This window comes from Dasypus novemcinctus, chromosome 29, assembly GCF_030445035.2.
Source record: "Dasypus novemcinctus isolate mDasNov1 chromosome 29, mDasNov1.1.hap2, whole genome shotgun sequence".
NCBI classification, from domain to species: domain Eukaryota; kingdom Metazoa; phylum Chordata; class Mammalia; order Cingulata; family Dasypodidae; genus Dasypus; species Dasypus novemcinctus.
Window position 1 is genome coordinate 15,901,642 of NC_080701.1, and position 20,825 is coordinate 15,922,466.

The 20,825-nt window shown below is 39.5% G+C and overlaps 1 protein-coding gene across 10 annotated transcripts in view; it reads right to left on the reverse strand.

The window, feature by feature from the left end:
• Positions 1-20,825, reverse strand: part of FUT10 (fucosyltransferase 10) — a 119,824-nt gene that overhangs the window by 18,758 nt on the left and 80,241 nt on the right. For all 10 annotated transcript variants that reach the window (XM_071212643.1, XM_071212644.1, XM_004475174.3 and 7 more), the window contains one exon: positions 9,996-10,831. In XM_071212643.1, the coding sequence (XP_071068744.1) occupies positions 9,996-10,831 (836 nt within the window). The remainder of the gene's footprint in view (positions 1-9,995; positions 10,832-20,825) is intronic.

Genomic DNA, 20,825 nt, shown 5'->3' on the forward strand with positions numbered 1-20,825 from the left:
TGTTTTCTTAATAGACAGAGGTCCACACAGTAGTTAACAAAATATGAAACTTCCCTCCTGGGGAAGTCCAGCTATTTTCTCATATAAGATGGCAAAAAGGTCTAAAATATATAAACCTTGCCTAATAAGAGAAAACAGCTAATAAGCCAAGTACTCTTCTTAATACTGGCACTTATGAACCTTATTCCTGTAATAATATAACTAAGCCTAATTATAATTAATGCCTAAAATTTACCTCCTGAAACACTCTTTGTTACTCAAGTGTGGCCCCTCTCCAAGCCAAATCTGCAAATAAACTCCCTACCATCCCCCTGAAATGAGACATGACTCCCAGGTATAAGCCTCTCTGACACAAAGGGATTATTACCACACATTTGGAGAAAGACCTCAACAAAAGGGGGAAATATTAAATAGAGTTCTTATGGCTAGGAGATTCAAAGTAAGTCAGAAGATCATTCCAGAGGTTACATGTATACATACGAAGGTCTCAGCCAAAATCACCAAGTGCCACAGCAAATAAAGTCTCAAACAACAGTGCTCCTGAGGGCCCCAGAGATGTCCAGACTCCATAGGCAAGCCACACGGTCTCACAAAATCAGTAACCCCTCAGCAGGCCCTATCTGGGAATGTATGATAATCTATTTCCCCAATATAACGTAGTTATACACATTTGTAAATCCCTTAATCATGTTCTGCCACTCCTTTTACTTAAACCTATAATTTTCAATTTGCCTAGATATCTGAGATCAAGAAAACTGATAAACCTTTATTCAAATTGATCATGAAGAAAAAAGACAAATTAACAGTATCTGAAATGAGAAAGGTTGGAGAACTGCCTCTGAGAAAGTTTGAATTACGAGGCTCTTAGCATCCAGGCAGGAACCTCTGTCATGTTGATCCAGCCCAGGTGCCACAAACACTCCTACCAGGCACTGAACTGAGAGGGCTGTCAAGGAGTGCCATCTGCTGGCAGAACAAAGAAATGCATGTGAGGAAAGTTTTTTTTCTGGCTTTTACAGCTTCCCTCCTCAAGGCCCTAGGAAGCAGGTCTGCAACCCATCACAGGGTTAAGAGCCCAGAGTTGAGCAACTAACAGGGACAATTCTAAAGACCCAGGACAAGCTGAAGAAAAAATCAAAGAACAGGGGTAACACAGAGCCTACCACCACTAAAAACCTACAAAAGACAGAGAAATAGAGAATTTGGATAAACTTACCACCCTAATCAGATGCCTAGACATCATAAAAAAATTACAAGTCACACTAAAAAAAATGGAAGAAATGGCCCAAGAAAAGAAATATATCAAAGCCCCAGAAGAGATGCAATCTCGATGTGAGACAACTAATCAATGAGATGCACTCAAATTTCCAAAATTGAATTAATGAGTTGAAAAATAATATGGTTAAGGAGATAAAGGACATCAAGAAGACACTAAGAGAACACAAATGAAAACTGAAAACCTGAATAAAAAAGTAACAGAGCTGGGAGTGGAGGTGCCTCAGCAAGTAGGCACCTCCCTCCCACATGGGAGGCCCCAGATTCAGTTCCCACTGCTTCCTAAAAAGTGAAAAAGAAGACAAGCAGACAGCAAGCCCAAACAACAGGGTGGGGAGGGAGAAAAATAAGTAAATGAAGATAAGTGTCTTTAAAAAAAAGTAACATGGGAAGTGGACTTGGCCCAATGGATAGGGCGCCCGCCTACCACATGGGAGGTCCGTGGTTCAAACCCCGGGCCTCCTTGACCCATGTGGAGCTGGCCCATGTGCAGTGCTGATGCGCACAAAGGAGTGCCGTGCCACGCAGGGGTGTCCCCCACGTAGGAGTGTGCCCCATAAGGAGAGCCGCCCAGCACAAAAGAAAGTGCAGTCTGCCTAGGAATGGTGCCACACACACAGAGAGTTGATATAACAAGATGACACAACAAAAAGAAACACAGATTCCCGGTGCCGCTGATCAGGATAGAAGCAGTCACAGAAGAACATACAGCAAATGGGCACAGACAGCAGACAACCGGGGGGGGGAAGGGGGATGAAATAAGTAAAAAATAAATCTTAAAAAAAAGGTAACAGAGCTCATGGGAATGAAAGACACAATAAGTGAGATCAAAACCACTTAAGAGGCATATAACGGCAGACTTGAAATGATAGAAATAAGAAGAAGAAAGAAAAGAACAAAGGAAAGAATGGAAAAATTAAGCAGGAGCGCAGGGAGTTGAAATGCAACAACACAAAATGCAACAACATACATGCCATGGAAGTTTCAGAAGGAGAAGAGAAGGGAAAGGGACTGAAAGAGCATCTGAGGAAATAATAGCTGAAAATTTCCCAAATCTTATGAAGGAAATGAACTTACACATCCAAGAAGTGCAGCGTACCCCAATCAAAATAAACCTGAATAGACCTACTCCAAGACACATACTACTCAGAATGTCAAACATCAAAGATAAAGAGAAAATTGTCAGAGCAAGAAGGGAGAAGCGAACCACCACATACAAGGGATGCCCAGTAAGACTCAGTGTGGATTTCTCAGAAACCATGGATGCCAGAAGACAGTGGTATGATACAATTTGGATACTGAAAGAGAAAAACTGCCAGCTGAAAATTCTTTATCCGGCAAAACTGGCCTTCAAATAGGAAGGTGAGTTTAAAATATTCACAAAAAACAGAAACTGAGAGAGTTCATAAAAAAGAATCCAACTTTTCAAAAAATATTAAAGGAAGCCTTAGAGCCCAAAATAAAAAGGACAGAGGGACCTGGAGGAAAGTATAGAAGAATAGCAGAAAGGATATCAAAAGAATGAAAAGACAGATGAAAACAATATATGACATATGAAAACCAAGGAATATAATGGTGGAAGTAAATAATGCACTTACAGGATTATCACTGAAGAGGAATGGATTCACAAATGTGTGGAGACTAAACAACACACTCCAAATTAATCAATGGGTCAGAGAAGAAATTGCAAATGAAATCAGTAAATATATTGAGATTAATGAAAACAAGAACACAATTTATCAGAACTTATGGGAAAGAGCTATTGCAAAAATAGTCGAGAGGGAAATTTATAGATCTAAATACCTACATTCAAAAAGAAAAAGGGGCTAAACTTAAATATCTAACTGAACAACTGGAGAAACTAGAAAAAGAACAGCAAACCATTCCCAAAGCAAGCAGAAGGAAAGAAAAATAAAGATTATAGCACAAATAAATGAATGTGAGAACAAAAAACAAAACAAAACAAAATAAATAGAGAAAATCAACAAAACCAAAAGCTGGTTCTTTGAGATCAATAAAATTGACAAACCCCTAGCAAGACTAACAAAGAAAAAAAGAGACAAGATGCAAATAAATAAAATCAGAAATGCAAGGGGCAAAGTTACAAAGGACCCAAGAAATAAGGATCATAAAAGGATATTATGAGAAACTGTATGCCAACAAACTAAACAACCTAGATGACTTAGACATATTCCTAGAAATGCTCCAACAACCTATACTAACACTACAAAAAATATAGGAACTTAACAAACGAATCACATTTAGAGAGATTGAATCAGTCATCAAAAATTTCCCAGTGAAGAAAAGTTCAGGACCAGAAAGCTCCACAGGTGAATTCTATCAAGCATTTCAAGAAGAATTAACACCAATCCTGTTTAAACTCTTCCAAAAAATCAAAGAGGAGGGAAAGTTACCCAACACATTTTATGAAGCCAACATCACCCTAATAGCAAAGCCAGATAAAGACACTACAAGAAAAGACAATTACAGACCAATCTCTCTAATGAACATAAATGTAAAAATTCTCAACAAAATACCTGCAAATAGAATCCAACAGCATATCAAAAGACTTATACATCATGACCAAGTGAGATTTATTCCAGGTATGCAAGGGTGATTCAACATTAGAAAAATCACTCAATGTAATATACCACATTAACAGGTGGAAGGAAAAAACAACAACAACATGATCATCTCAATCAATGTAGAAAAGGCATTTGACAAAATCCAGGATCCTTTCTTAATAAAAACTCTTCGAAAGATAGGAATAGAAGGAAAACTCCTCAATATGATAAAGGGCATATATAAAAAACCCAGAGCCAACGTCATTCTCAATGGGAAAATGTTGGAAGCTTTCCCTCTAGATTGGGAACAAGACAAGGATGCCCACTGTCACCACTGTTATTCAACATTGTACTAGAAGTTCTAGCAGGGGCAATTAGACAAGAAAAAATATAAAAGGCATCCAAATAGGAAAAGAGGAAGTAAAATTTTCACTATTTGTGGATGACATACCCTATATTTAGAAAATTCTGAAATGTCTACAACAAAGTTACTTAAGCTAATAAGTTCAGCAAAGTGGCAGGATATGAGATCAAGACACAAAAATGAATGTTTCTGTACACTAATATTAAACAATCTGAGAGGGAAATCAAGAAAATATACCATTTACATAGCAAAAAAAGACTTAAATACCTAAGAATCAATTTAACCAAAGAAGTACAGGACGTATATGCAGAAAACTATGAAACGATGCTAAAAGAAATCAATGAATACCTAAACAAATGAAAAGACATTTCATGTTCATGGATTAGAAGACTAAACATCATGAAGATATCAATCCTACCCAAACTGATGTATAGATTCAATACAATAGCAATCAAAATTCCAACAGTCTCTTTTACAGAAATAGAAACAGCAATTACCAAATTCATTTGGAAGGGAAAGTGTACCCAAATAGCCAAAGCATTCTGAAAGAGAAGAGCAACATGGGAGGAATTTCACTGCCTGACCCTGAAACATATTACAAAGCTACAGTAGTCAAAACAGCATGGCATTGGCATAAAGCTAGACATATCAATCAGTGGAACAGAATTGAGAGTCCAGAAATAAACCCTTTCCTCTACAGCCAAATGGGTTTGACAAACTTACCAAGTTCATGTTGACTGGACAAAACAGTCTTTTCAAAAAACGGTGCTAGGAGAACTGAATATCCATAACCAAAAGAATGAGATCCTTATCTCACTCACTACACAAGAATCAACTCAAAATGAATCAAAGACCTAAGTATAAATCCCAGGACCATAAAACTACTAGAAGAAAATGTAGGGAAACATCTTAAAGACCTTGTGATAGGTGATAGTTTCTTGGACCTTACACCCAAAACATGTGCAACGAAAGAAAAAATAGATACATGGGACCTCCTCAAAATTAAATACTTTTGCACCTCATAGTACTTTGTCATAAGGGTGTAAAGGCAGCTGACTCAATGGTAGAAAATATTTGGAAATCACACATCCGATAAGGGTTTAATATCCAGGATATACAATCTGATCTATTGGACTTACCACACTCAGCTAAGATGGAGTTGAAGAAGGACAACCACCACACCATGGAGCCTAGAGTGATTACAACTGAAAATGGGAGGATTGCATCCAGCATCCATGTGGAATCTGAGCCCCCTCTTGACATAGAGGTGCAATGGACACAACCAATCCAATGTCCACATAGAAGAGGTGGCATTGGATTGGGAAAAGTGGACATGGTGGACGATGGGTATGGGGAAAGGCAGGAAGAGATGAGAGGTGGAGGCGTCTTTGGGACATGGAGCTGCCCTGGATGGTGCTTCAGAGGTAATCACCGGACATTGTAAATCCTCACAGGGCCCACTGGATGGAATGGAGGAGAGTATGGGCCATGATGTGGACCATTGTCTATGAGGTGCAGAGGTGCCCAAAGATGTACTTACCAAATCCAATGGATGTGTCATGATGATGGGAACGAGTGTTGTTGGGGGGGGAGAGGGGGGGGTGGGGGGGTGGGGTTGAATGGGACCTCACATATATATTTTTAATGTAATATTATTACAAAGTCAATAAAAAAAAAAAAATGAAAAAAAAAATATCCAGGATATATAAAGAGATGCTTCAACTCAACTACAAGAAGACAAACGGTCTAATTAAAAAATGGGCAAAAGATTTAAATAAACATTTGTCTAAAGAAGAAATAATAATGGCCAAAAAACACATGAAAAAATGTTCAACATCACTAGCGATTAGGGAAATGCAAATCAAAACTACAATGAGATATCATTTCATACCTATTAGACTGGCCACTCTTAAAAAGTGGAAAACTGTAAATGTTGGAGAGAATGTAGAGACATAGGAACATTTATTCACTGTCGGTAGGAATGTAGAATGGCATAGCCATTGTAGAGGACTGTTTAGCAGTTCCTAAAGAAGTTGAATACAGATTTGCCATATGACCTGGCAATACCTTTGCTAGGTATATACCCAGAAAAACTGAGAGCAGTGACACAAACAACATCTGTACACCAACATTCATAGTGGCATTATTCACTATTGCCAGAAGTTGGAAACAACCCAGGTGTCCATCAACTGATGAATGGATAAACAAACTGTAGTGTATTCACAGAATGGAATATTATGCAGCTCTAAGAAGAAAAAACATTCTAAGTGAAAGAAACCAGACACAAAGTACTGCATATTTTATGATTCCACTTATATAAAATGTAAATATCAATCAATTTATAAAGATGAAATTAGATCAGTGGTTATATAGGATTGGGGAAGGAATGCTAAGGAGTGTGGAGTTTTTCTTTTTGGAGTAATGAAGTTATTCTAAATTTTTCATGGTAATGAATGCACAACACTGTGATTATACTAAAAGTTATTGATTATACAGTTTGATTAGATAGTATGGTATGTGCATATATCTCAATACAACTACTTAATAAATAAAAATAAGTAAAAATTTAAAAATAGACTTACTATGTGCTCAGGGCAGCACAAGCCAGGCAGCACAAGAGTGAGCAAGAAACTGAAGCCCTCAGTCCAAAAGCAAGGAACTGAATTTTGCCAAAAGAATGTGAATATGGAAGCCAACCCGTCCCCAGTTGGACCTCCATATGAGAAACTAGCCTTGGAGGACACCTTCATTGCAACCTTGCAGAGGACCCAGAAACCAGGCGATGAAAAATACATGTTGTTTTAACCCACTGTGTTTGTGATATCATTGTCACAATGGGTTATGGGTTGAATTGTGCCCACAAAAAGATATGTTGAAGTCCTCATCCACAATACCTAAGAACGTGACCTAACTTGGAAACAATGTCATTGTAGACATAGTTAAGATGAGGTCATCATAGAGTAACTGGGTCCTTAATACAATACGCCTGGCATCCTTAGAAGGAGAAAAGGAACACGGAAAAAGAGGCACAAAGAGGAGAATGCCATGTGAATATGGAGACACACAGGGAGAAGACGGCCATGTCACCATGGAAGCAGAGATGGGAGTTTGCTGTCACAAGTCAAAGAATGCCTGGGTCACCAGAAGCTGGAAGGGAAGGAAAGGTTCTTTCCTAGAACCTTCAGTGGCAGCATGGCCAGGCTAACATCTTCACTTCTAGCCCCCAGAACTACATTTCTGTTTTTTTAAGCAACTGAGTTTGTGATAATCTGTGATGGCAGTCCTAGCAAATTAATGCACATAGCAAGAGATAACAAATATACTAGATCCATATGCACATGAGAGGGAGAAGAGAGGCAAAGCAGAGTAAAGAATGGTAAGATCTATTTGATATTCTAATTGTATTTTCTATATCCAAATATGATGCTTTAAACTACTGGCAATTGCAAGAGGAAAATTAATCAGAGTTAGAGGAAATCAAATCTTTCTTTCAGCTTTTCCCTAGCCAAAAGAGAGAAAGTGAAGAAACTAAAATAGTAGCTCACTTGAAGGCATGCCATAGATAAGCTGTAACGTGTCAAGATGAATGCAAAGGAAAATGGCTGCTCTCTAATAACCATTTACTTTCTTTTTTCTTTTCAAAGATTTATTTTTATTTATTCCTCTCCTCTTCCCCCGCAAGTCCCCAGTTGTCTGCTCTCTTTGTCCATTTGCTGTGTGTTCTTCTGTGTCCACTTGTATTCTTGTCAGCTGCAATGGGAATCTGTGTCTCTTTTTGTTGCGTCATCTTGCTGCGCCACCTCTCTGTGTGTGCAGCACCACTCCTGGGCAGGCTGGACTTACTTTTGCGCAGGTCGGCTCTCCTTACAGGGTGCACTCCTTGCATGTGGGGCTCCCCTACGCAGGAGACACCCCTGCTTGGCACAGCACTCTTTGCACACTGCACGTGGGCCAGCTCTCCACATGGGTCAGGAGGCCCTGGGTTTGAACCCTGGACCTCCCATGTGGTAGGCGGACGCTCTATCCATTGAGCCAAGTCCGCTTCCCTAATTTACTTTCCTGCTATGTTTTGTTCTGCTTTATAATAATGAACACACAATATTTTAGGATTTTAACTGGTTCACTGAAATTTTTACTAGTCTTCCAATCATCTTCACTGACCAGCTCTCTAGAGTAATAAAGGCACACCAGAGGACAGCCTACTCTATTTTCTTCAATGATTCCAAAGAGAAGGACATTTGCTTTTACCACCATCAAGCACTCTGAAATACCATAATTGGTTAACTGTCCCCGTTGGGAATGAAGGAATCTATGTATTCCCCAATATCTTTTAAAATGCTACGTACTAATTCCCTTATTTTTCTTCAGTCCCCAATAATAATTCCAACAGGGCTTCTGTGAGGCACAGAGCAGCTGGGGTTCTTGCCTAGGAATGAGGCTTCAGTTTTCTAGGTATATAACCTGTAAGCCTGGACAGGTTCTTGAAGACAACCCAGGCAAACCATCACCCTCCAGAAGTACTATGTTTTCCACTTGGATATATTTTGAGGATAAATAATTGGTATAGCATGGACAATTAATGTGGTCTCTATTTTCTCATGTGTTTTCACAACCTGAGTGTGCATATGTGTGTGTGTTTCATTTTTTGCTATAAGGCAGCCCTATAAATTAGGACATAAAGGCAGTCATTGGAAATCAGAAACGTACTTTTTGATAAGAATGATGAAATACTCAGTGTTTCTATTCCTGACCAAGATAGTCAGCATAAAAATAAATGATAAGTAAAAATTTGTTATATAAAATGAGATAAAAGAGCTTAAGCTTTCATACTCATTAAAATTAGGAAAATAATGGTTTCAAATATTTTCAATTTGCCTGAACATATACATATTTAGTATGGGAAAGCTCTATATAGCATGTAAAAATAATCCATACACTGTTCAGGTTTCTGTTGGACCTGAAATTTTTAATGTACTAGCCAAAATAAACATTTAAGTATTTAACAAAAATTGTTTGCCTTCTGAGAATTGAGAAAGAACATTATGTGGACATGCGAGGCAGGCAAGGGAATGGTGGATGACAGGCAAGTGATATGTATAGGTCACCTCATTTTTTAAAACCTTCAAAGGAATGTGAAGCTAATCTTTCTCTTTCTCAATAAATTTCCCTTTAACAAATTCAGATTATATACAAAGAAACAAAGAAACATTAAGAGCATCTGGAAATTTGAAGATAGTACTAAAAATTTTATAATAATTTAAGAAAAAGAGGATTTTTAAGGCTTGTCCTGATAATTATTTGAATATTCTCTCTATACATTAATAAGCGTGTACCTGAAAGAGAAAGAACAAGAATGAGAGAGAGACTGATTGATAGTGTAGATGAAATGAAAGTAAGTTTCAAAATGGCAGCCTCTGAGCACCAGCATGAGGTGTCTGGCAGCATGATCGTATTGCTTTGCCATGGGACAGAGGTCAAAGGGTTGACCATGTGGATGAGATTCAGAACTTTTTTTTTCTTGGCCACCTTCCTCCCTCCTTCTCCAGCCTTCTTGTGTCACTGCCCAAAAGAAATAACAAAGAAAGGAAAAGTTATGGACTTAAGGAAGAAGGATTTGACTAGTAAACTCCATGACAGTCCTCAGGGGACAGGAATGAAATATTCAACTTTCTGTTCAACCCTGGCCTCAGCAATGAGTCAGTGGCTAGAGCAGTAAGTGCAAGCACCGAGCAGAATGGCAGAGATCAAGACGGCCAGCCCAGCGTGCCACTGCCAAATGGTGATTCTCTTACCTTTGCCTGCAGCCTAATATTATCCCACACCTTGCTGCATACCATGCACTCAAATGCATCGATGTAATTGTCCTGGCTGATGTCCTGCACGCCCCACTTCCGTTCCCGGAGAGCTGTAAGAAGTCGCTGGTTCGAGATCTCACCCTTCAGCTTCCACTCTATGTGTGCCCCATACAGTTGGTCATCATAGTCCAGTTGTCTGATGTAATTTGCCAGTTCTCTGGGGTGAGAGAACTCTGACACAAGAATAGCACTTCGGTTACTTGGAAGCCAGTCTGTGATGCTGGGGGAGCCATAATACACCGGGACCACCCCCAGTTTCAGGGGTCTCCAGAACTTCTCAGTGATGTAGTCATCACAAACTGCATTCTCAAAAGCAAGGATAAACTTATACTGCGCAAGAATCCTATAAAAGCCATCAGCATCCATAGAGGCTGGATTTTTCAGCGGCTGAGGGAGTTCTTTATTTCGTAAACACTCACCATAGGAATCAACCTCGATGTACGTCATCAGCTCCCGAACATAGCTGTCCCTGTCTGATGGTGGATCGCAGTCTGACTGCACATACACCAGTGGAGCAAGTCTTTTTCTAAGATTATTTTTGGACTGCAAAGGAACCAGGTATCGGAGTGACTTCAGGATTTTTATGCCCTCCAAGTACTGGGTGGTCAGTGGCAAGTGGGAATGCCTGCTGAAGGTGGCAGTGTAGTTGAACAAGGTGATGACCGGCTTGTGAAAGAGCTTGTAATTGTTTTTTGGAGACTCTTCATGAAAGAGTGCCCAGTCATGATGGGCCTTCCGAGGCAAAGGTAAGCTATCTATGCTGAAGTCAGTACCTAGGAAAAGAGAGAAAAGACAATATGAGTCTGTTCAGATAAATTTTGGTGTCTAAGTTTGAGTCCACCTGGCAAGATTAGAAACAGAGGAGTTTGAGGCCATGAGTCGGAAGTGCTTTACAGTGTTGCTGCAAAGTGCCTCCGCAGTGAATCATGAGGCTTCCCCCCAGAAACTGCTCAGAGAGGGCATCACAGCAGCAGCAGAGTGACTATTTTTCTCATTTTATGAAAATATGGTGTAATGCTTGGCTAGGTTCTAAAGAATTTATTCTGCTGCCTTCTGCAATGGGCTTTTCTTCCCAGAGGTGCTGTCTAAGAGGGCAGGAGAAATAAAGAAATAAACATAGACAGTTCTTTAAAAAGTGAAGACAAAAGAAATGAAGCCAAAGATGGGAAAGCAACCAGATTGGCAGAGATATTAATTAGAAAAAAGAAAGTGAAATCATGCAAAAGTAACTAGAAGAAATACATGATAGATTTTTTAATCAAAAACGATTGATTTCAACAAAGTGAAGTTAATCAATCTTAGTCAAAATGGTAGACACGAAGCTTTTAAGACAGGATAGATAATAGCACTATGTTACAGACCGCTGCAGGATGGATACGAATTAACAAGGACATCAAGAAATAGGGAAGGCATAACAGTACTGTATTTATGAGCAAGTTTAGCTTTCATGGTATTAACTGGGAAACCTTTGAAACATGATCCTAGGCAGACAGAAATGATGGATGTGGTAAGCAACTGTTTCCTGACGGCATGGGTGGAGATCCAATCAGGAAGAACTTGTTTCTATAACTGAGAAAGAATAATCAGATAATATAACAATACAAACACTGTACAGAATTTAGAAAGAGTTTCTCACGCTGATGATTTTGAAGCCGCTGATTTTAAATTTTTAAAATGTAAGGAAATGGCAAGAAAATCTGTCTTCCAGCATCTGCTGAGAAAAAAAAATGTTCCAAATAAATGCTTCCAGCACATTCTTTGGTAGAATAATTTTATAATTGCATAAAAATTAATTATTCACTGCCAGTGCACAATCTGTCCAATACATATAAATCCTTCAGTGTCAAGAGTACATCAGTGAGAAATCAGTCAAAAAAGGCTTTTACAGTGGGCCCTGCTTTGGAGTTTGTGCTCCTGAGTGTGACAAGAGTTGGACTCAGATGTGACTTCTCTACACATGCCTCTCTGTCCATTTCATTTGAACCTATAGTTGGTGCTGGAATTGGTAAGTGTACATCCAAGAGACTTGAATCTCTAGGCTATCCACATGCCAGCTGGGCCGTGAGCCTCAGCAGAGTTTCAACACCTACTCTCCAGGTCATTAGACTTACCCAGGTCAGCTAACAAGGAGGTGAGGATGGTCAACGACCACACCAGGGAACCAAGAGAGTCTACAACTACAAGAAGGAGAATCCCATCCATCAGTTATGTGGGATCAAAGCCCCCTCTGAATTAAGAGGTGGAGTGGGCATCATCATCCCGGAGTCCCTCAAGACTGGGGAATAAAATATGAACTAGAGTAGACTTACTGGTATTCTACTATAGAATGATTGTGACTCTAGCAATGGAAGAAATTATGTCATTGATATAGAGAGAGTGGCCACTGGAGCTGCTTAAGGCAGGGAGAGGGAAAAAAGAGGTGTAATATGGGGGCATTTTCAGGACTTGGAATTATCCTGAATGATACTGCAGGGATAGATACAGGACATTATATATCCCGCCATAACCCACTGAATAGACTGGGGGAGAGTGTAAACTACAATGTAAACTATAATCCAGGCTGTGTAGCAGTGCTCCAAAGTGTACTCATCAAATGCAATGAATATACCACACTAATGAAAGATGTTGTTGATGTGGGAAAAGTGGGGAGTGTGGGGAGTGGGGCATATGGGAATCTCCAGTTTTTTTTTTAAGGTAACATTTTGTGTGATCTATATATCTTTTAAAAATATATATTTTTTAAAAAGGCTTTTAAACAATTACAGATTAGATAAGATTATGTTGGAGGGTGTGTACTGAGTACAAAGAAGTTGCTGAAGAACATGTCTGCCCCTATCTCGGTAACAGGTTTTTACTCTCAGTGAGTCTGCAGAGAATGACTAACACATAAAAATGGGTATACACTTTTCTACTTGGCATTTGCTACTTTTGACCTTCAACCTCTGAAAGAGTACTCATCCACACAACTGAAATTCAATGACAAATTTGGTTGGATAGTTGGCATAGGTTAATACTCATTAAGATGGAGAAACATGAGGACACAAAAGAGAAAAGAACTTGAGAAGAAAAGCAATTCATTGCATTGAGGTGGTTGCTGCTTGATATAGGGTCTAAATAGGCCAAGTAATAAATGATGCTAATTAGAATCCATAAAATTGAGTAGGAGTCGGAGGCAGGAATCAAAGTTGGAGGACTGGAGCCTGGAGGAGATAAGATTTAAAGAAAAGTAGATCCACAGTTAACTGGGAAATCAGGCACAAGGGTCTTGAGTGAACGACTCAAATGCTAGTGGCTGTCAACTGCTAATCATCAGGTGGCACATGGATGAGCCAGAAATGAGGAATCACAGCCAAGACCCAAATGCAGAGTAAGAAAGCAAAGACACAAAGCTTGCCCCAGTGCTTCAGAAAATAGAGAGGGCTTGAGTTTCATCTCTGCCTATCTGTATCAGTGAAGTGTAGGAGGAACTAAAAATGGCTGTGTCTAGACTCTTTCGTGGCCATATCCAGGTCGTTCAGGATGTGCTGGTAATTGGAAACAGGACTTGAAATCAGTACCAGTTATAATGAGCCATTAATTCATGATAACTAGATGAAGGCTTACAAGCCCATCACACCTCCAGCCAAGTGGCTATTAGAACTGTGATAGTGGAAGGAAGGGGAAAAGAGCATGAAGTCCCTTACACATACAATCTATGTAGCAAAAAAGCCTGCAGAGTCTAAACAAGAAATATTTATGCTCTGGTACTAAAAAGCAGCATGACTTTTTAAAAATGAACAGTGAGATTCTCAAACATTCATCTGATTTTTGTTTAGTTTGCAGGTGTAGGGCTCTCTTTAACAGTAAGGGGATACCTCTTTAATGAGGGGAAAGCTAAAGGGCCCTAACTTTCCAGAATCATTTCTCATTATTTGCTACATAAAAAAGCATTTCATAGTCATTTCCTTGAAACACACACATGCACACACACTTGTGCATATTCATAAAAGATCACATTAAGATACATTTTCTGTTAGATTCTTTCCAATTAAAATTCTCTGGGGCAGTTTTTTTCTTCTTTTTTTCTTTTATTTGAGAAGTTGTGAGTTAACAAACAATCATGCATACCATACACGATTCTTATACCTCTGGGGCATATTTTTAAAATATATGTCATTTACCCCAATGAGCTTCTCCCCTAAGCCCAGAGACTCAGGAATACTGAAACTAGAGCCATGGCAGACCTAAAGTACTTTATTTGAAATATCATGGCCTAGAATATAAATGTCGATATTGATCAATTTCTAAAAGGCATTAGATGTGGCTCAGGAAAAAATGACGTTATTTAGCTCTCACTGACTACAGCAATGCGCACTACGACAAGAGTTGGAATTGGGGTTTTTAAAGAAATGAAAATCAACCTATGGTAAGTCTATAAAAATGTGATTAGCTTGCAAATCATTAGTTTTATACATTCATCTTCAGTAGCTCTTACATTTCATCTATATGGTTAACAACTATGATTCAACCTTTTATCTTCCTGGGTTATTTTGTGTTTATTGAATAATGACAAATTCATTTGTTCCTTTAAATAACAGCTGACAAACAGATCATAAGCACTAAAGTGCATTGTAAAGGGAATCGCAACATGGAATTTAAATGGAATCAAATGAATGCTGGAAAGTGCTGCCAGATTGCTGACTATAGAGACTGAATTTGAAATAGCAGAGAAGCAGAATTGTGACAATACTTTATCCTAGGTAGTTAAACCTTTCCTTCTGCAGAATCATACACTCCTTTTACTCTTCCCACACAAATTGGTGAAAACAGAAGGAAACATGCATTATTAACTCACTTTATTAAAGTATGATTCACTCACCTAGAGCAGAAAACCCAGGTGAGGAGAGGGCCAGAATTTTCAGACTGGCTAAGGGACCAGAAAGATCCCCGGCCCTGCCACAATGTTGATTCTATTAAAACTCTCAAGCACACCCACAAAAATACCACCACCTTCTCCCTAACGATGTGAAAAACCTAGTCAACTCAGGAAAATGGCATGCCTTAATTTGGAGAAGAGAAGAGTGTTGTCCAAAAGTAATCTTTGCTTCTAAGAACTTCTATCATAAAATAAATGATGTGGCCTCACAAAAAATACCCCAACAGAGGGAGCTGAAATGTCTGAGGAAGAATAATTTAAGACAAAGGGCTGCCTCCTATATTACCACCTAGTATTTGCATAGCTCATAGCCAAGACTTTTCACATGAATATTCTCAAGTCATACACACAAGCCCATCAGGTCATATTTTCTGGAAGGTTTCTAAGGGTTAACTCAGAAGAGCTCTTATTACCTCAGGCTAAATTCTGATCACAGGAACTGGTCACACAGGCACCCCACCAATTCAGAGGGCCTCTGGCAGGCCACTCAACTCAAAGAGCTCATACATTCTCCTGGATCCTTATTCTTCCCACTTCTCCCATTGTCTCTCTTCGCGAGTCCTTTTATGAGTCTACGTCATGTCACCCTCTCTCAATTACATGTGTTCATTTAGGTGTCTGTCTATTCTACCCCTGGGCATGGAGATTCCTCAAGCCTTTTATTGAGCCTGTGTTATAAGCAGTCAATAACTTTACCATCCCCTTCCTCCAGGCAGGCATGTCCCTAACACATGTAGGGCCTGAAGCAAGAGTATAGAGTCCCATGTACCATATGCCTAAATATTTAAAAGCTCTATAGCAGTCTAACAAGCTGTTAAGTGTTTCATCCTTCTACCTTAACATAAATACCACCATGATAATATATGTGTGTATGTCTGTGTACATGTAAAGAAGAGTTCACATCAATTAATTGTGGATTCAAATAAACATCAAAATTCAAAAGTATTCAAAATTAACATCATGGTCTGCCAAAGATCACTATTCTCTCTAGAGCCTGGAATGGGTTGAAAAGAGGTTGAGGTTTTCTCCCTCACTTGCTTACTGTATTAGTCAACCAAAAGGGATGCTACTGCACAGTACCAGAAATCTCTTGGCTTTTATAAAGGGTATTTATTTGGGGTAGACGCTCACAGTCACAAGGCCCTGAAGAGTTCATCTCAAGGTACCATAAGAGGTACTTTCACACCTAGTTATTTGCCATGTGTTGAAGCAAAATGGCAGGGATGTCTGCAGGGTTCAGCCTTCCTTCTTCCTATAAAGGCTCCATGGTTCCAGCTCCTTCCATTCTCAGCTGTAGGCTGGCATAAGGCTCGTGGCTCAGGGCTTCTAAGCTACTCTGTTCTCTTCAGCTGCAAACTATCAGGCTCATCTCTCTTCCAGGGTCTTCTGCCATGTCTATGGAGTTGTCTCTGTGTTCTTCTCTGTGTATCTACTTCCGTGTTCTTGATTGAGCAACCATTTATAAAGCCCACCAACGTGGCGGGAACTCAACCCTGCATGTCCTAATGATGTGGTCAATTTAATAAAGTAAAAGTGAAACCTCTGAATTTAATACAATCAAAGGGGTCTCATGCCCAGAGGAAAAGACCAGTTTACAAACATAATCAATATTTCTTTTTGGAATTCATAAATAATACCAAACTGCCACACTGATGCACCCTCAGCTGCTCCCTCAAGACTTCCTTTCCATTCAACTCAGGACTACCAAAGGTGAGACATAATTTTCTCTTCCTCTTTGGGGGAGGGCAGGGGTCCACTCATGCCCTGTTCCAGGCTCTACCCTCCCCGCCGCACCATCCAGGTACTTCCTAAAGCACCCCAGTGTGTTGTCTCTGAGGTTTCTCCTCAGACCATGCAGTGCTAGCCAGATAACCTCTGTCCCCCAAAACCTGCTAGCAAGAACATTTGAAGTTCTTCAAAGGAACTCAAGGATGAAGGCTAGGACCAAATTTAGAATTCTCACAGCCCTCAGAGTTCCAAGCTAGAATGTGGTGGTGCCTGATGCTCCTCCTCCTTCTACTCCACCTTGTCCATGGAGATGGACATCCCAATCTGCTCTGTCCACATTTCTGCAGTTGCCCCTTGGCCAACCTTTGGGCCCTGTGGTGCACACTAGCACCCCAGCATGCCATTTGGAGGATAAACCAAGGAAGAGGCTAGTGTAGGTGCTGGAAGTGGGCTCTAGGTCTTTGCGGCAGGGAATTCTGGGGTCCTGATACTTGGAGTGTGCTGTTCAAGGGGGAGGCCTGGGCTCAATGGCCATGGGTGGGTATACAGTATTGGCCTGTAGACTCCTTGCCTTGTGTCAAGGGGCACCTTCTCAACCAACACTAAGTTTCCATGTTGCCAGTCATCCTCTCCTATACATTTTGTGATTCCTCAAACCAAGGGCACAAATTCAGATGGAAAACCTCGGAGCAATTACATCCCATATAGTTGGGCAGCAAGAGAGCAGGAGGGACGATTACTTCCCTTTAGTGCATGCCTTTTTTTTTTTTTTAACTTTATTTTTAAGGAAGTTTCAGATAATAAAAAAGTTACATAAAAAATATGGTGGAAAATATATAAGGGATTCCTATATATCCCACCTATCCACCTCTCACATTTTCCTCTATTAATAGCGTCTTTCACTAGGTGTGATACATTTGTTACAAATGATGAACAAATATTGAAACATTGCTACTAACTGTGTTCTGTATTTTACACTATGGTTTACACTTCACACCGCACAATATTACAGATTTTAACAAAATGTATAATGGCCTGTATCTGTCACTGCAACATCATGCAAAACAATTCCCGTGTCCCCAAAATGCCCCATGTTACATCTATTCTTCCCTCACTCCCCTCAGAACCTCTGTGACCACTGCCTTTATATCAATAATGCAAGATCTTCCATTACTAGGACAATATAAGTCTACTTTGGTCCATGGTTGCATGCCCTGCTTATGGTTGTTCACTCCTCAATCTTGAGGATTTAGGGATGGTGATGCCCCTCGGCTTCTGATAGAGAGGAGGCTTAGATCCCATGGGCCAGATGGCTGAACTGTCTTATTTGTAGTTGTAGATACTTTGTTTTGGGGGATGGGCACTGTCCATCACAATAATTTGTTAATTGTCTTGGGCGAGTCCGATGAATTAAAGAGTAGGTACTGGCTACAACTCTGCTGTGATTCAGGGCTCAACTGGCATATAAAAAGAACAAAGATTTAAGTCTCCGGGACATATATTTAATGGGTATAGTGCTAATTATAGGTTCAAATAAAAGGAGCAAAAGAACCATGTGTAGGGAAATTGTAAATGAAATAAATGACTTCTTTCAACAATTTATGACAAATACGCTGACATGACAGTTGCTACACTCCCACTAATTTAACTACAACCTAGTTACTGATAGATCCTAAATTTATATTTCATCCAGACAGTGCTCCTTCAACCAGATATCTTAATAGCCTGCCAACACTCTCCATTTGGACATCCCACAGAAAACCACAAATTACCATGCCCAGACTAAACTAGTCCCCACAATTCAATCCTTTTCCCATCTTTTTTTTCTCCATTGATATCACCACCAAAGTGTTTGAACCCTTCAGCATAAGCTAGTTGCTCCACCTTTAAGCATAACTCTTCCTTTGTTTTTATTTTTTTTTTAATAGATCTCAGGTACACAGAATTGGGATAATCACAATCCTTGGTATGTGACATACTCTCTTCAATAAATCAAGTATAAACCTATAGAAACTCTTGTCATATACCTCTAACTCCAACACCACACAAATCCAGAACATATAGAAGAATTAGCTCAATGCAGAGATATCTGATAAGTTCCAAAACTTTCACATGCTGGACTAACAATAAATATGATCATATGAAGTTTCTCCTTATGTTCCTTTTTCCTGGAATGACTTCAAATACACTGATTCTTAATTCCTACAAGGAACAAAACAACATGTACGTGGGAGATTCTTCTCATTATTTTTTTTTAACAATCTCCAACAAAATGGATCAATGGGCCAATGCTCTATATAAATTCATCATTAAAGGAGCAAATTTAAAGTGAAGAACTTCTCTCTGGTAGAAACTAATTTTTTACAGAGACACCAATGTCCTATAACAGATCACACCTTCCTTTAGGATTTCAAACACTAGGCTTAGTAGTTCAAGTGTCTTTTACCCAAGATTACTACACTCAGCTAAACCTCAGTTCACGACCTTAGCTCTTTCTCCCAAAGGAGACTATGTTAGTCATTGGCCTGTTAGTTTCTCAGCTCCATTCCCACCCTTCTGTGCTATGCTCAGTACCGTTTAGGGCAGTCATTTGCCAAACTCCCTTGACAAGGGGCTCACCAGTAGATCCTGTCACTGTAACAATTCCTTCTGTTTGAAATATCTAGAAAAATTCCGCTTTCCTATCATTCTATGATTAATACAAAGGCCTATTTCAAAAGCATCATCTAGGACTTCCATCTGATTAATTTATTATTTCTATTGCAAATTTTCTCTTTGCTCTCTTGCTCCTGGGTTTAAAAATATTGTTTCTTTACAATTCTACCTCCTTGGAGATATTTTTCCCCTTCATCCTTCTGATAATAATGTGGAAGCAGAATAATGCCAGCCTCCTATTAAAGAAGGGACTATATAAAATGTAAAAATGTGATACCCTTTAAGACAGGAGCCAACAAATCACTTGAAACTAAAATCCCATTCCTCATTCAAGTACTGTGTTGTAAATCCCTTCTCTAAGGTATGAAGTAAAATATGCAGAATACTGATGACTGCTACCTGGTCCAGAGAGCGATAAAGGTCTCAAGTAAAATTGCGTGTGACCATATTCTAAGTTTTATCACAAATTACAAATCCTTTCCATTGTGCTTCTTGATGGTCAATGTAAAAGGATTAAGACTCTCTTCTTGCTAAAAGATTCTACTACAGAGCCTTTTACCCATCTGAAATTAAAACTTCTATGCCCAAAAGACGTTAAAGCTTATGAAACAAGTCTTTGGCAAAACCTAAGAACTGGAGGAAACAGCAATAGCTCATAAATTATACCTATTGTGAATCACCTCAGATGAAACTAAACTTCCAGTGACCTCACTGATTTTTTTTTCTCATTTCCTGCTTTGAATTAAATTCTTTGCTTCACAAAGCTCTGCAACTTCTAGTGGTTTGAAATAAAGATTAAAATTGCTTCCTCCCAGCTACAGATGTCTACAATAAGCTTAAAGCAAACTAAAGCACTCATGACAGTTTCTAAGTGTAAACACTAGATGAAACTCCATTTCTTCCACAGTAATAATTGGAAAGAAGTGAGAATGAGATGCTCTGAAGAGAAAAGGGAGAGCAAGTCATGGAGCAAAGAGGAGTAACAGTTGGCGGTGCCGGCCGAAGGGACTGCCCCCGAGTGAGGGAACAAGGGACTGAGATGTCATCAAAGGGTTGGCAAGGCCAGTTCAGAGTGATTGCTGGCCTGAAGTTTCCATGGCAAGGCTACCTCACCCTGTATCAGGGTCTATGACTATCTCTCGAGCCAAGTGAAGAACTTATTCTTAGTAAAAGCCACATGAAGGTATTCCAAGTCTGACATTCTAGTTACCCTCTTTTATGGATTGAATTGTATGTCCCCCGAAAAGAAACGTTCGAGTGTGATGTAATGAATGTGACCCTATTTGTAAATAGGATTTTTGAAGATGTTATCAGTTAAGATGAAGCCAGAGTAGATTAGAGTGGGCCCTAATGCAAAGGACTGGTGTCCTTACAAAAGAGGAAATTGGACCCAGACAGTCAGAGAAAGAGAATGGGGCCATGAGATGGGAGCAGAAATTGAGTTATGCCACAAGACAAAGAATGCCAGA